The following is a 12,606-nucleotide window of genomic DNA, read 5'->3' on the forward strand; positions in this document are numbered from 1 at the left end:
GAAAAGAAAAAATTCCCTGGCCTTGAACATCTCCTGTGAGTGACTGCAAAGGGGATGCAGAGCTGCACGCTCAGAGACTGCCTTCGCAAGGCACGGGAAGCAGGGTGCCGTGTTCCCCCAACGCCTGCCAAAGGCTCCTGGAAAAAGGAAGGTAAGAAGGGCATTGACAGAGGCCGAACAACACACCACACGTTGGGTGGCTACCTACAAACGTTGAAAACAGCCCGGGGAAAACCCGTGAGCCTAACTGGGAAGGGAGGGTGGAAGTAGACGGGTTGTCTCCAAATCACAGCAGAGAGCAGTATCTGCAGTACAAACCAAAGTCCTAAAAAGTAGAAAAACCTCACCCGAGAGGTGACCCCAAGCAAGCCCTGGCAAACACAGGTGCTTCAGAACCACCTCAACCCCAGACAGGCCGTGACTACGGCTGCCGTAACGCATGCTGCGACAGCCGACTCCTTTTTGATCTTTAATACAAAAAACCCCCCAAGTCTTAGTTGAAAGCCATCAACACCCCCGTTCAGTTCCTCAGCAGCACCTCTGAGCTACTCTGCTGTCCACAACTTGAAGGTTCTGTCATAGGAGCAGGTCGCTATCAGCTGCCCGTCGAGGGAGATGTCCAGTCCCATCACCTTTCCCTCGTGACCAGCCAGCGTTTTCAGAGGGGACCAGCCGGGGTGAGTCCAGATCTTCGCCGTGTTGTCATACGCGCCCGTGAGCAGGAAGTTACCGTGATTGGCTGCAGCAGGGGATGAGAAAATGTGAAGTTTGCAAATAAACCCCTGACAAATCATCTCTGCTAGCCACTACAGGCCTTCCTGACCTGCAGGTGGGGGTCTGAGTTGCCCCGTGCCCTGCCACCTCAGCTTGGGAGAGGCAGGGATCAGGGACACCAGACAGCAGGTACTTACGCTCAAATTTCACCCCGGTCACCAGGTTCTGATGGGCAGGAATGGTGTAGATGCACTTCCTCTGGCGGAGGTCCCACACCTTGCAAGTATTGTCACCGCTGCCAGTTGCGACGTGGTACCTGCCGAAGGGCGGAGGGAGAACACGTTGTTGGGAGCTGGGGTTTGTACTCGGAGCTGCCAGGGAAACAATGCGAGTTCTTTTCTTACCCATTTGGGGAGAAGTTAACCCCATAGATCTCCTTCAGGTGGCCTTCTAGAAACATGATGCAGCGTCCCGTGCGCAAGTCCCACACCCGGCCAAAAGCATCCAGTCCACTAGGAAGAGAGAAGCCGAGCAGAGACTGCAGTGACGGCCAGAGCAGGCTCAGCCCCACCAGCAGAAATCGCTGAGGCACCCGGCATCAGTCAGCAGCAAAACCTCGATGATATTTCACGCGGCGAAGCAAACTCACCCAGTCCCAGCAAGAGACCCATCCGTGTGAAAGGCAATGTCGTAGACCCCTTTGCTGTGCCCCTCCTGATGGAGAATCTCTTCCTGAGCTTCCAAGTCCCACAAGCGCCACGAGTGGTCGTAGCTGTGAAAACAAAGCGTTTGTCCCACTAAATGCACCTCCAAGGAGAGCCACAGGCTCCTCACTAACTCTGGGCCTTCCCTTTCCAGCAGGAGACCAAGCGGGTCTCATGCAAGGGGCAGAGGGGGGAACCCTGAGGACTTGCTGTTACTGTTGGGATGCTGCTACATCGCCACAGCCCAGCCGGTCTTGAGAACGGCCAACCCCTGCCCCCACTGGGCTCCCTGCGGGCAAGCAGTGGTAGCCGCTGGGCAACCAGCCAGCCAGCTAACGGTAGTGTCTTACAGCAAATGACCACATCTCCGTACCAGGTCGTACCCAGGAACCGCCCAGACGGGTGCCACATCACACGTGCCACTCTCATGCTGTGGCCTTCGATATCTGCCACCGGTTCGTCGCTGAAAAACAGAAACAAGAATCACGGGGCCCTGCTCGGAGGCGGCGGGCTCCAGCCAGGCCTTCGCAAACGTTACGGTCGCAGAGACGGCTGCTCGTGAAACACAAGCCAGGCAGGAACATCAGAGCTCCAGCTAATGACTGAATTCTGCCTTTCACTGCTCAAGCTCCAAGTGCAACCCCTTTATCCACATCCCTGTTGGTTATAAAGTTCTCCTGGGATAATTATTTCCTGAAAATTAACCAGGCCCTTGTTAATAGCACTTTGAAAGTGGTAACGGCAGAAACCAGAGGCGGACTCCCTGGACAGCCGGGAGTTGCACTGGGACTGCACAGAACACGTCCTGAACTACGGCAAATCCAGCCGTTCGGAGGAATCGCAGGGAGGCAGGAGAGAGTGGGTATTTTTCCTCCCGGCATCACAGGCAGCAGGTCAGCACCCTTCAGCAGAAGGCCTGAACAGCATTGTTTCCTTCCAACAGACCAGCTAGAGACGCGGTCACAGGAGACTAACCACCAACCCGTCCCTTCGCACAGGAACGCTTCTGCAACTACAGACAGTGGCTTTCAGCGAAGGACAGAGGACCTCAGCACTGCCTGCCGCTTCCTGAGGAGCGCTGCAGGGCTCCACTTCTCAGCCACAGCCCATGCTAGGGCTCGGCATCTACGCCGTTTTCTTCACAGGCTCGAGACAGATGCTATGCATCTTCCAAAACCCCACTGTGCAATGACAGAGCCCCTCGTTTTTATTCCTGGATGACGCTAGGGTGCATGGTCATCTATTTGGTTAGTCCCTCTCTGAATACCCGTGATTCCCGATAACTCAAAAGCTCATTTCCCAATATCTGAAAGGGGAAATTTTTTCCTAAATAAAAAGGTCAGAATGAAACAATCTCCCAGTCTTCCATCCATCACCAAAAGCACTTTACCAGTGCTCAGCAGCAATCCTGACTTGATTCTTTGCCGACGATTTCCCCTCACCTTGACTCCCCTAATCAGGGTGATCGCTTTTCCTGCTGAAGAAGGCGGCACACACTGAGGCCAGGAATGGCCCTGGTGCGACTACAAGAACAGGTTCTGGTTGCAGGAGCATGGTAAACATCCAGTGCTTAATAACACACAATAAACCCCAAAACGACAGTGCTGCAGTGTGCGTGTCTGGTATCGTTCTGACCTTTCAAGGCTCCAGAGTTTCACAGACCCATCGGCCGCACACGAGGCCAGGTTAACGTCCTTCTTGTCAAGGGAGACAGTGGCTTTGGGGTGGAAGACGATTGCTCCTACGTTGGTGTTGTGTCCTTAAGAGAAAGGAAAAATCAAAATTCATAATCTGCCACATGACCTTGGCCAGTTCTTGAGAAAAGCAGCGTTTCTTTGTCACTGCTGAGTCAGGTATCAGCGAACACTGTGTCCTCCCACGTCAGGTGCAGCTGCATTGTAACATCTGTCCTGCAAACAGCTGCACTGCACTGCCAGTAGCACCCACGGGTGCCAAGGCTTGTGACCCTCACAATGTAGTCAAAATTCAACACATAAATCAAGACATTTGTCCTCACACTTGTATTTAGTCAAAGTTATGCCCACTGTTCAAAGAACTTTGCTGCTGTTAAGCGGCCTGGCCAAAAATGCTGTTATTTGGCTCAAAGTAACTCAAAACACGTTCTGAAACAAAGCAAGAACATCATTCAGAAGTGACAAACTCAGGTCTTGGCTCTAAGAGAAGGGCCAGGACTTCCTCTCGATTAGGAGACCCATGCCCACGCTCTGCAAGCCTGAGCGCTGCTCTCACTGGAATACAATCCACCCAAAAAACACTATGTTTTGAGTCACCAAGTAACATAAACATGAGAGCTCAGTGCAGAGAGGAACCAAAGAGCTAAGCAGAGACTCAGTGAAAGTTGCTCTCTACCTCGTAAGGTGTGAATAAGGTTGCAGTCAGGCACGGACCAGAGCTTGCACAACCCGCTCCTGTGGGAGACAAGAAACAAAACATCAGAGTAGACGGGACCGTCAGGGAACAGATCAAACACAGCTGCAAAACCACCCGGGGGGGTTCTGCAACGGCTAAAATACCAACACACTATGGGCAACCAGCCATAGGAACTAACAGACTCAGACTCTAATCCCTGCTAAGCTCAAAAACCAAGTGAAGAGAGCTCAGAGTAGGAAGAAAAAGCATTTCTGAACTCTGGTGATTCGCGAGCCTCCAGTAACATCCCTCTCCTTGACTCCTGCTGCGCTCTCCCAGCCCCGACAGCAAGTGCTGCAAATGAAAACTTACCAGCAGGCCGTAGCGAGGAGTTTGGAGTTGGGGCTGAAGTGGCAGTAGGACAGCGGGCGATCGTCTCCAATCTGGCTGCAGAAGTTATTCAAGGACTGTCACCGGTACAAAGGAAACGGTAAGTGCGTGCAGACGACCTCGGAAAAGCCCCAGCCAAAGACGGAGGCACACGCACGCAGGAGGCAGCAGAGGCCTTTGGAAGGTCGCTTTCAGCGGGAGGAGCTGCCTCGGAGCCACGGCAGCTCCCAGCAGCAGGGCCACCGCGCCAGCCTGACCGACGTCAGCCGCAGCCGGCGGGGCCCTGCGGCACAGCTCAGCTCTCAACCTGCCACCCAGGGCACTCGCCACCAATAACCCCGCGGGCCTGCCTGGGGACCGTGCTTTTGACAGAGAACTTCTGTAGTTTTGGCCTCTTTCTGCCCCTCATCCAAAGAGCAGAACCAGACAGACGAGGGCAGGTAGTGTGGAGCGCTCAGGGGGAGGCAGATCCTCTGGCAGCTAATGCTGCTGGGGGTGAGCAGGGTCAGAGGGCAGCACACTGCGCTTGAGCCTCTCTGTTCGGTGAAGCCGGGAGTCTTGACTTACCGTGCTCGAAAAGGGCGAATTAGAGTCACCCAAAACATGTTTTGCTTTGCTCTGTGGGTCATTATTTCCCCTCGGGTTTATGCACTGGTGACCATTGCAGAGGAAGAGGAAAGCAAGCCATCCCCTCCGAGCCAGCCACACCTCTGACAAAGCCAGGAATGAATTCCTTCAGCTTCGCAGGCGAGCGGCGAGGCAATGCAAGGATGTCTCCTCACCCCTCCGCCACGCAAGGGGACCACTAAAGCGCATGTCTCTGAACCACTGAGGAAAGAGCTAGAACACGCTTTACACATGGCACAGGGAGGGAAACAGCTGAGCTTTCCAACAGATAACGGTGCAGAAAACTACACGCAGCTGGAGAGCGCCTCCGGGCAGCTGCTCCCCCTCTGAGCGCTCCGGAGGATCAGCAAGGAGTTGTGAAAGCAGCAGCCGAGCAGCTGCCAAACCTACGCGCAGGGATTTGTGGAGCTCCTGTCTCTGCGAAGTCCGGGTTGCCTCTGGAATCTCCTTGAGCAGCCGGGCTTCTTCTAGCCGCTTCGCTGCCCTGGGAAGAGCAAAGGTGGAGTGACAAGCCCTTACACTTTCCCTACGCTGCTGCTGGAAACAGGCTTTTCCCTTTTCTTCCCCCAAACTGGGCTAATGCTGGAGTCAGACAAGGAGAACTCAAGCTCTAAGCTCACTGCACTTGTCCACCAGTGTATGTTGCCCATTCCTTCAACCTCAAGTTTCCTGCGCTACCCACAGGGGGGGCAGCAGCGAGCTTGTACAGAAGGTTCCACCTCCCTCCTTCATTTGTGCCCTTTCCTCTCACCTGGGGAGCGAGTAGTTTGCAAGCCACAGCCTCGCTGTCTTCAGACTGCGCGGTCCCTCGTGGTACCAGGTTTGCTGATACTGGAAGAAAAAGAACAAACCTGAAGAAAAAGCTGATGTTACGCTGCTCTTCCCTTCAGTTGCCTTAGGTGACCTCCTTTAAGTACCTGAGTGCCACCACAGCATCTGCTCTTAAATCTTGCTGTGTTAAAGCCTCTTTTTAAGGGCATTTTGCATAACTACAAGCCCTAGAAAAAGGGATTAAGAGAGAGAAAGGTCAAACTCTGCCCCACAGGTGAGATCCTGATGTGCTGCCATTTCACCCAAGAACACTCCAGCTGAACACTAACTCATTTTTGCTTGATGACATGCAGCTCCCTCCTTCCCCACACATCACCCAGCCCAAAGAAAGCCCAGAGCTGCAGAAATTTTCGTTATTTCTTACAGCAACCGCCAAAAATAATAAAGAAAAAACTGGATTCAGAAAGAGACAGGAGAAGCAGAAAGAAAGAAGAATCAAAGGCAGAAACAGATGCAGTAGCAAGAACGTAGTTTTTCTTCCCAAGTGTGAAGACAAGCAGTAAAGGACTCGCTATACTGAGTGACAGCCCCAACGCCTGATCTCCCTTTTTACACACTGTACCCCCATGGAATTTGGCCTGCGAGCACCAGCCGGGCTGAATGCTCTGGTTTAGATAAAACATTGCCACAGTTTTACTAAAACAGGCCACACAGAAGCAGCACGAAGGGATGACGTGAGGATCCACCAACTGACCAGCACCAAGAGTCCTGGACACAGGAGGGAACCCTGAAGGTCCCTGAAAGGGCACCACTCCTCTCCCCCGCGGCACCGAGCGAACCAGGGGGACCATTACCTCTTCTTTGGACTTTTTCGACCTGTCGTCGTCTTTCCTGGTCTTTTTCAACGCGTCCGTCCCAACCACCGACAGGATGTTTCTTAATCTGGAAAGAAACACACGGAGTCGCGTTCAGGTGGCGAGTTCTCAGCAAACCCGGCCAATGATCGCGGTCGGCCCCTCCGTCCTCGCCGTTCCTGCCGCACCGCTGGCCGGTGGCCCTCACGGAAAAGGTCAGGAATTGGATAAACTGAGAGTCCCCTCGGGGCAGACACAGCACCTCTCCCTCCTCTCTGCGGGACCTTCTCCGAAGAGCGTGATGGGCTCCCCCAGCGCTCGCAAACAGGCCTTCACTTCGGAGTCGTCGGTGGACACGTTGATCTGCCGGGCTCTCTTCCTGCGCTCAAACTCCGCCAGCACCTCCGCCTGCCGCTCGCTCATGTGGTCCTCGAGGTCAAAGACCTCACCTGACCGAGAAACGGAACCGTCAGGTTGGAAACGACCGTCGGACGGGCGATCCCTCTCAAACAGGATGACCCAAACGAAGAGCCAGGCAACGTTCTCATGGTTTTTACTTTGAGTTACACTCAGAGTTAACCAGAGACTTTTGAAAGTGTCACATTCCAGAGCAAAATGGAACAAAAAAGGTGGTTAAACATTCTCACCACTGCTTATGTTGATGTTGCCCGCCTCGATCGCAGCCTTCATCCCTTCTTTTCCCAGCAGTCCCGACTCTCCTTTCGCCAGCCGCTCCCTTTCCTTCTCTTCCAGGCTGCCATAAAAGATGGGGGCTCTCTTGGCCGGAGGGGCATCGCCCTCTTCTGCGGGTTTGCTCTTTGTGGCCTGGAAGGTCAAGGCAGAATTTTAAGTGTGTTTTGGCTAAAAAGGAGACAACAAACAGCTGGGCTGTGCGAGAAAGCACCGCGCTGCAGAGAAACGCGCCTCACAGAGAGACCCTGAAACGGTACTTGAGGTGTTAATTTTGGACAGCATGGCCGTGCCCCAAGCGTGGAGATCAAAAGCAAAACGCCACATTAAATAATTTGCTTAAATTAGGCTGCGCTACCTGCTGCTTCTTTCTTATCTGCTCAGACCTCATTTTTTAAGGCTCGAGGGTTTTGGTAAAAGACGAAGCTTTGCCTAATTCACTGAACACGCCCCAGGCAAGGCCGGAGCGGTGCCGTCCGCCAGCTCTCGGTGCCCTCCCGGGAAAGCAGGGGGAGGGAAGGTGAGTGGCTCCAGGAGAAGCCTCACAAGGAACCTCCCAAGGACAATTAACGGATGCTGTGAAAACGCGTAAGCGCTCCGGTCGCGGCCCTTTGCACGGCTCCGGTGTCACCGGGGCCTCTCCGCCACGGCAAACCCCACACGCCCAAAAGCAAACGCGAGCCCCGGCTCGGCCTGCGGCCTCTGCCCGCTCCTCCGGGCCGGTACAATCCCCGGGCCGGTACCGGCCCACAGCCGCCGCCGCCGCCGCACGCCCCCCCCACCCAGCCACCCACCTCCGCAGGCGCGGGGGCCCGCACGGGGGGCCGAGCGCCGCCGCGAGCCGCCGGTGCCCGCGCGGAGGCCATGGCAGCGGCACACCGGGAGCCGAACCGAGCCCACAGGCGCCGCCCGCCGCCGCCTCCTCCTCCGCCTCACAACCCCTTCCGGGGGGCGCGGGGCACGCCGGGAGGCGCGGGGCGCGCCAGCGGCGGGAGGCGCGGGGCACGCCGGGAGGCGCGGCGCGGGGCGCGGGGCACGCCGGGAGGCGCGGGGCGCGCCAGCGGCGGGAGGCGCGGGGCACGCCGGGAGGCGCGGCGCGGGGCGCGGGGCACGCCGGGAGGCGCGGCCCTCGGCGGAGCGGTGGCGGGCGGCGATGCTGCGGCGGAAGCCGACGCGGCTGGAGCTGAAGCTGGACGATATCGAGGAGTTCGAGAGCGTCCGGAAGGACCTGGAGGTGCGAGCGGGGCCCGCCGCGGCCGCCCGCGGGGAGGGGTCTGGCTCCCCCCGGCCAGCAGCGCCCTGACGCGGCCCCTTTGCCCCGCAGAGCCGCAAGAAGCAGCGGGAGGACGCGGAGGTGGCGGCGGCCGGCGAGGAGGCGGCGGCGGCGGCGGCCGCCGCGGCCGCCATCGCGCTGGGCGCCGAGCACAAGAGCCGGGAGCAGCTCATCCATGACCGCATCGGCTACAAGCCGCAGCCCAAGGCCGGCGGCCGCGCCGCCCACTTCGGCACCTTCGAGTTCTAGCGGCGGGGGCGGCCCGGCAGCCCCGGCTGAGCGGGGCACGGCGCCTCGGTAGGGGCCCCGAGGCCGGCGGGACGGGCCTCCCCCCCCCTCCTTTCTGCTGTTTTGTGTTGTTTAGGGTTTGGGTTTTGTTTTGTTTTTTTTTTAAGTTAACACGCCCGTGAATGCCCCTTGGCCAAGTGTTTTGTTTTAAATAAATATCTTTTTAAAAAAACCTCCCCGTAATCACACGAGCTGCTGTAAATGGCTGTGGAGACCGTGCAGGCAGGGGTGGAAACACCAAGGTCACCGGTGCTTCCTTTGCCTGCGTGTGCCCCGGTACAGGGAGGAGGTAAAACCCTGCCTCTGCGGGAGGGTCTGCTGATTTAATCATCTTCAAAATGGAGCCAGCGGAACGGGCTCATTTAAACCTTTACCCCTACAAGTCGGTGCCCCCGATAAGGAGGAAGGCTCTGGCGGGGCCCCTCATCCGTGTTTTACCAGCCTGCGTGAGTAAAGGCAGCGGGTGTCAGCCGTGGGTGCTACAGGCAATGCTGGCGATGGTGCCCTTCCTTCCCTGGCCAGGAAGGAACCCCCCAGGCCTGGTCCCCCTCACTGGGCAGAGGTGGCTGCGCAGCTGCTTCCCAGTCCCCGTGGCAGCGGGGATGGGGACTGGGCCCCTGGCCGCACACCGGGCACAGAGGAGCGACATCCCGCACCTTCCCATGGAGCATTTTCCCTCACACTTGCCCGTTCCCTTCCCAGGCAGCGCGTCACCCCGGGGCTCCGGCCCGGCGCCCCGAGAGGGAGCTCAGGCACCCGCCGGCGCTGTTTGCTGCTCGGACCAGAAGTCCCCAACTCTCCTCACAGATGGTGCCGGGTAAAGGGCCGACCCGCAGACCGCTGCCCGACAGACCAGCCCGCCCGCCCCGGGGCGGGCAGCAGCGGGTCGCACCGCCCGCGGGCTGGGCACGGCAGGGAAGGGAGGTAACGCAGAGCCCCGCCAAGGAGGAGTGCGGGCCGAGTTCCCCAAACTGTAGCTGCTGCTTGGTGTTGAACAAACTCTGCTCCCTCCAGCCCGGGGGAGGAGGCAGAGCAGGGGCCAGCAGCCCCGGGGCTGAGCCGGGCCACCCGCAGAGAGCTCAGGGTGGGACTGGAGGCTGGCTCGGCTCCCGGCCGGGGCTGGTTTGCACCATCCCCCAGCACAACGACCAGTTACATTTTCCAGTGTCTCAAGCGATGCTCCAAACCTGACTTGGAACTTCAAGTGCATCAAATTTCAGGTCAGATGTACAGAACTTAAAACTTTTGCAAACTGGAAAGAGCCCCAGTCTGGCCTAGAGCAGAGCTGCTTTTCCAGTCGTAACACCACAGAAAATTGTCAGGGCTTGCTCTGCCATTCAGGTGTTGCCCCAGGTCTGACAAGGGAACATCTCAGGAGGTTCCAGACCTCCTTTGGTTGCACAGGGGAAGAAAAAACACCCCAGCCCCTCATTTCTCTTGTATGGATGAATACAACCTACAGTAAAACTGGGAGACCGGTATTCCTGGCTGACAGCCACCTTCCATGCACCTCGGGGGTCGTTATTACGGCTCCGGCTCCCTAAACCTCGTCCTTTGACTCCTCCCACTGTAGGGGAACGGAGATCTGGGAGGCACTGATTCCTCTTTCCATCTCGGCTTCCCCCAAGCTCCACAAAGTGAAACTGGGCTGAAACAAACAGCGACGCACGTACCACTGACTTCCCCCAGTCCCCTTCCAGCATCTGGTGGCCGGGGTGAAGATGGACGCTCAGCCCCTGCTGCTCACTCGCACCATCCCAGCAGGGACAGAAGAGTTGTGACAGAGACAAGGGGCTGGGGAAGGCCAGGCTGGGGGCGCCTGGCTGCGGGGCTTCTGGCTCATAGCAGCAGGCACTCGTTCCCGGAGTCACCTGAAGGCTGCAGGAAAGGCCGCCAGCCTCCACTCCTGTGCACTGAGGATTGTTTCCAGAACACACATGCACCACAGTAAAATGCCATCTATTTTATTGGTTAATTATTTACAGGAGATTCTTGATATTCACAGTAACGTTAGACAAGTTACCTCCACAAAGAGCAAGAGTAAAAACAAAAATGACGGTCCACTGTAAACAAAACTAGAAATCCTGCTGGATTTGGTGGGACTGGCTCCAGACAAACCGAAAAGGCACTCAAAGAAAAACCACAGAAGCCAGCTGATGAACACAGCGCGGGTACTTTGTGCACTGCTTCCAAGATGATAATCCAGAGGCACAGTGTGTGGAGACCAAACGTCAGGGTACAAAGACAGACGCAGGACATCGCTTTCCAAGCATGCTACATGTGTGGTGACACACGAATTTAATTTACTCAAGTCTCGTAATCATGAGAGTCCTCACCTCCCTCCAAGCACTACTTAATGTGAGTTTAGTGTTATCAGGACAACTTTAAATACAGCCAGCAGAAAGGCTGGGACTGCACCACAAGCATTCAGTAGAAGTCTTCAGTAGGGTGGCCAGGTTTTGCTCAGACTCTGGCAAAGCAAACAGCAACCTGGGCCAAGAACACGGCAGCCGGTGGCACCTGGTGGACCAGGGGGCGGCTGGGACACAGGGAGGTAGGTGGCTTCTCTGGATTGTCAACATTGAACTGAAAGAAAGCGCGGCCAAAGCAGGCAGGGAGGCACGGGCTGGAGATGCCCCTGTCTCAGTCGTGCCTCGCTGCATCAGCGAGCTCAGAAGCACAGAGGACGCAGCCTCCATCCTCTCTCCTTCACCACCCTCCCTTCAGCCCCTGCCCTGCGCGCCCCTCCCCAAAGCCCAGCCTGGGCTCCCACTTTCACTGGGGTACTGCCCGATGCTCAAACCATCGTTCCTACAGGCTGGCAGGGCCAGGGTGGGCTCGGTGCTGGTGTAGTCGCACCGGCACAGCGGAGAACCCCCCCCCCACAGGGACAGGCCTTGCCCTGTAAGGCTGATGGGCTCAGGAAATGCTAACTCCTCTTCCCACAGCCCAGCCTTCCTCACACGGCCACAGCTGACAGTGTGACAAGTACCATCTCCGGAGAAAAACTGCTACCACGTGTGCCCAGGTGGCTTCATCTCATGGCGCATCCCAGACATCAGCCCCAGGCTGAAGGTGGTGCCTGGTTTTCAGCGCCCTTCTGAAAATCCCACCGTCTTCCCTTTCAGCCAGTTCCAGGCACAAAGTGGGCATCCTGAGTAGAACGAAGACTCCAGCTTTGCACCACGCTCTGCACCGCATTCCCTACAACAAGCAGCGGTTTAACAACAAAGCGCTAAACCAAAACTGCTCCTAGAAAACCCGAAGCGTGGTCAGGGCATCACGCGTGCAGGAAGCTGGTTTTGCCCGTGTCCCAGCCTGTCTTGCCTGTGAAACGTGCAGAGCTCACAGCACTGAGCGGGAAGTTCTTCACTGCACTCCAACCTGTGTCCACCACTGGCACTGGTAACTCTTGCACCTCCAAGCTAACATGGCCACCAGCACAATTATTAAGACAAAGAGGAGTCATCTGGGTCAGGAATACTTTTTAAACAGCCCAAGCTGCTCCAAATTTCACCTGAGAAGAGACGAAAGGCTGCTCCTATCTTTTCTTTCTTCTTTTCCCCAGATCTCCTTTACAGGAACACGGTTGTTTTACTTCCTTCATCTCAATCAAGGAATGCCCTCTTCAGCCATTTTAACCTTGAGTGTCATGAAAACATTATTTAGCTCTTGCCTCGTTTACAGAACTGGTTTTTGTAAACTAAAAGTCTAGCTCTAGATCCATCCAGCTGCAATCCAACCTGACGCAAATGCAGGTTCAATGGTTTATCTAAAACTTTTTTGCCCTGTAAATCATTGTCCTGCGTCTACTCTGTATATTTCCATGATTGGGAAGGGAAAGCAGCCGAACCCAAAATATCACTTGAAGCTGAGTAAAGCTGCTGGATACATCAGAAGATTAACACCACTCACCATACTCCAA

The 12,606-nt window shown here is 56.4% G+C and overlaps 2 protein-coding genes across 3 annotated transcripts; one reads left to right on the top strand and one right to left on the bottom strand.

The window, feature by feature from the left end:
* Positions 1-456: 456 nt before the first annotated feature.
* Positions 457-7,986, bottom strand: PRPF4 (pre-mRNA splicing tri-snRNP complex factor PRPF4). Of its 2 annotated transcripts, none has more exons than XM_086475950.1 (14): positions 7,915-7,986; positions 7,078-7,246; positions 6,693-6,879; positions 6,431-6,518; positions 5,557-5,636; positions 5,196-5,289; positions 4,161-4,255; positions 3,789-3,847; positions 3,054-3,177; positions 1,792-1,881; positions 1,364-1,486; positions 1,119-1,226; positions 912-1,030; positions 457-739 (listed from the first exon to the last, which is right to left on the bottom strand). In XM_086475950.1, the coding sequence occupies exons 1-14, from the start codon at positions 7,984-7,986 to the stop codon at positions 546-548; spliced, it is 1,602 nt and encodes a 533-aa protein (XP_086332076.1). In that variant the 3' UTR covers positions 457-545. The 2 variants fall into 2 exon arrangements, with proteins under 2 accessions (XP_086332076.1, XP_086332075.1); XM_086475949.1 differs by having other exon boundaries at positions 7,078-7,255.
* Positions 7,987-8,273: 287 nt separating this feature from the next.
* CDC26 (cell division cycle 26) lies at positions 8,274-8,642 on the top strand. Its single transcript, XM_086475951.1, has 2 exons — positions 8,274-8,354; positions 8,445-8,642. Exons 1-2 carry the CDS (start codon positions 8,274-8,276, stop codon positions 8,640-8,642), a joined length of 279 nt encoding a protein of 92 aa, XP_086332077.1.
* The last annotated feature ends 3,964 nt before the right edge of the window (positions 8,643-12,606 follow it).

The sequence above is a fragment of the Leptosomus discolor genome, chromosome 19 (genome assembly GCF_034619465.1).
Source record: "Leptosomus discolor isolate bLepDis1 chromosome 19, bLepDis1.hap2, whole genome shotgun sequence".
Taxonomy (NCBI): Eukaryota; Metazoa; Chordata; class Aves; order Leptosomiformes; family Leptosomidae; genus Leptosomus; species Leptosomus discolor.

What these genes read in the sequence shown, in the direction of transcription:
- CDC26 (XM_086475951.1), top strand. Translation starts at nt 8,274, where the DNA reads ATGCTGCGGCGGAAGCCGACGCGGCTGGAGCTGAAGCTGGACGATATC. An exon ending in GCGTCCGGAAGGACCTGGAG is followed by an intron (nt 8,355 to 8,444) that starts GTGCGAGCGGGG and finishes TTTGCCCCGCAG; the next exon opens with AGCCGCAAGAAGCAGCGGGA.
- PRPF4 (XM_086475949.1), bottom strand. Translation starts at nt 7,986, where the DNA reads ATGGCCTCCGCGCGGGCACCGGCGGCTCGCGGCGGCGCTCGGCCCCCC. An exon ending in GCAAACTACTCGCTCCCCAG is followed by an intron (nt 5,290 to 5,556) that starts GTGAGAGGAAAG and finishes TGCTCTTCCCAG; the next exon opens with GGCAGCGAAGCGGCTAGAAG. An exon ending in CTCCTCGCTACGGCCTGCTG is followed by an intron (nt 3,848 to 4,160) that starts GTAAGTTTTCAT and finishes TGTCTCCCACAG; the next exon opens with GAGCGGGTTGTGCAAGCTCT.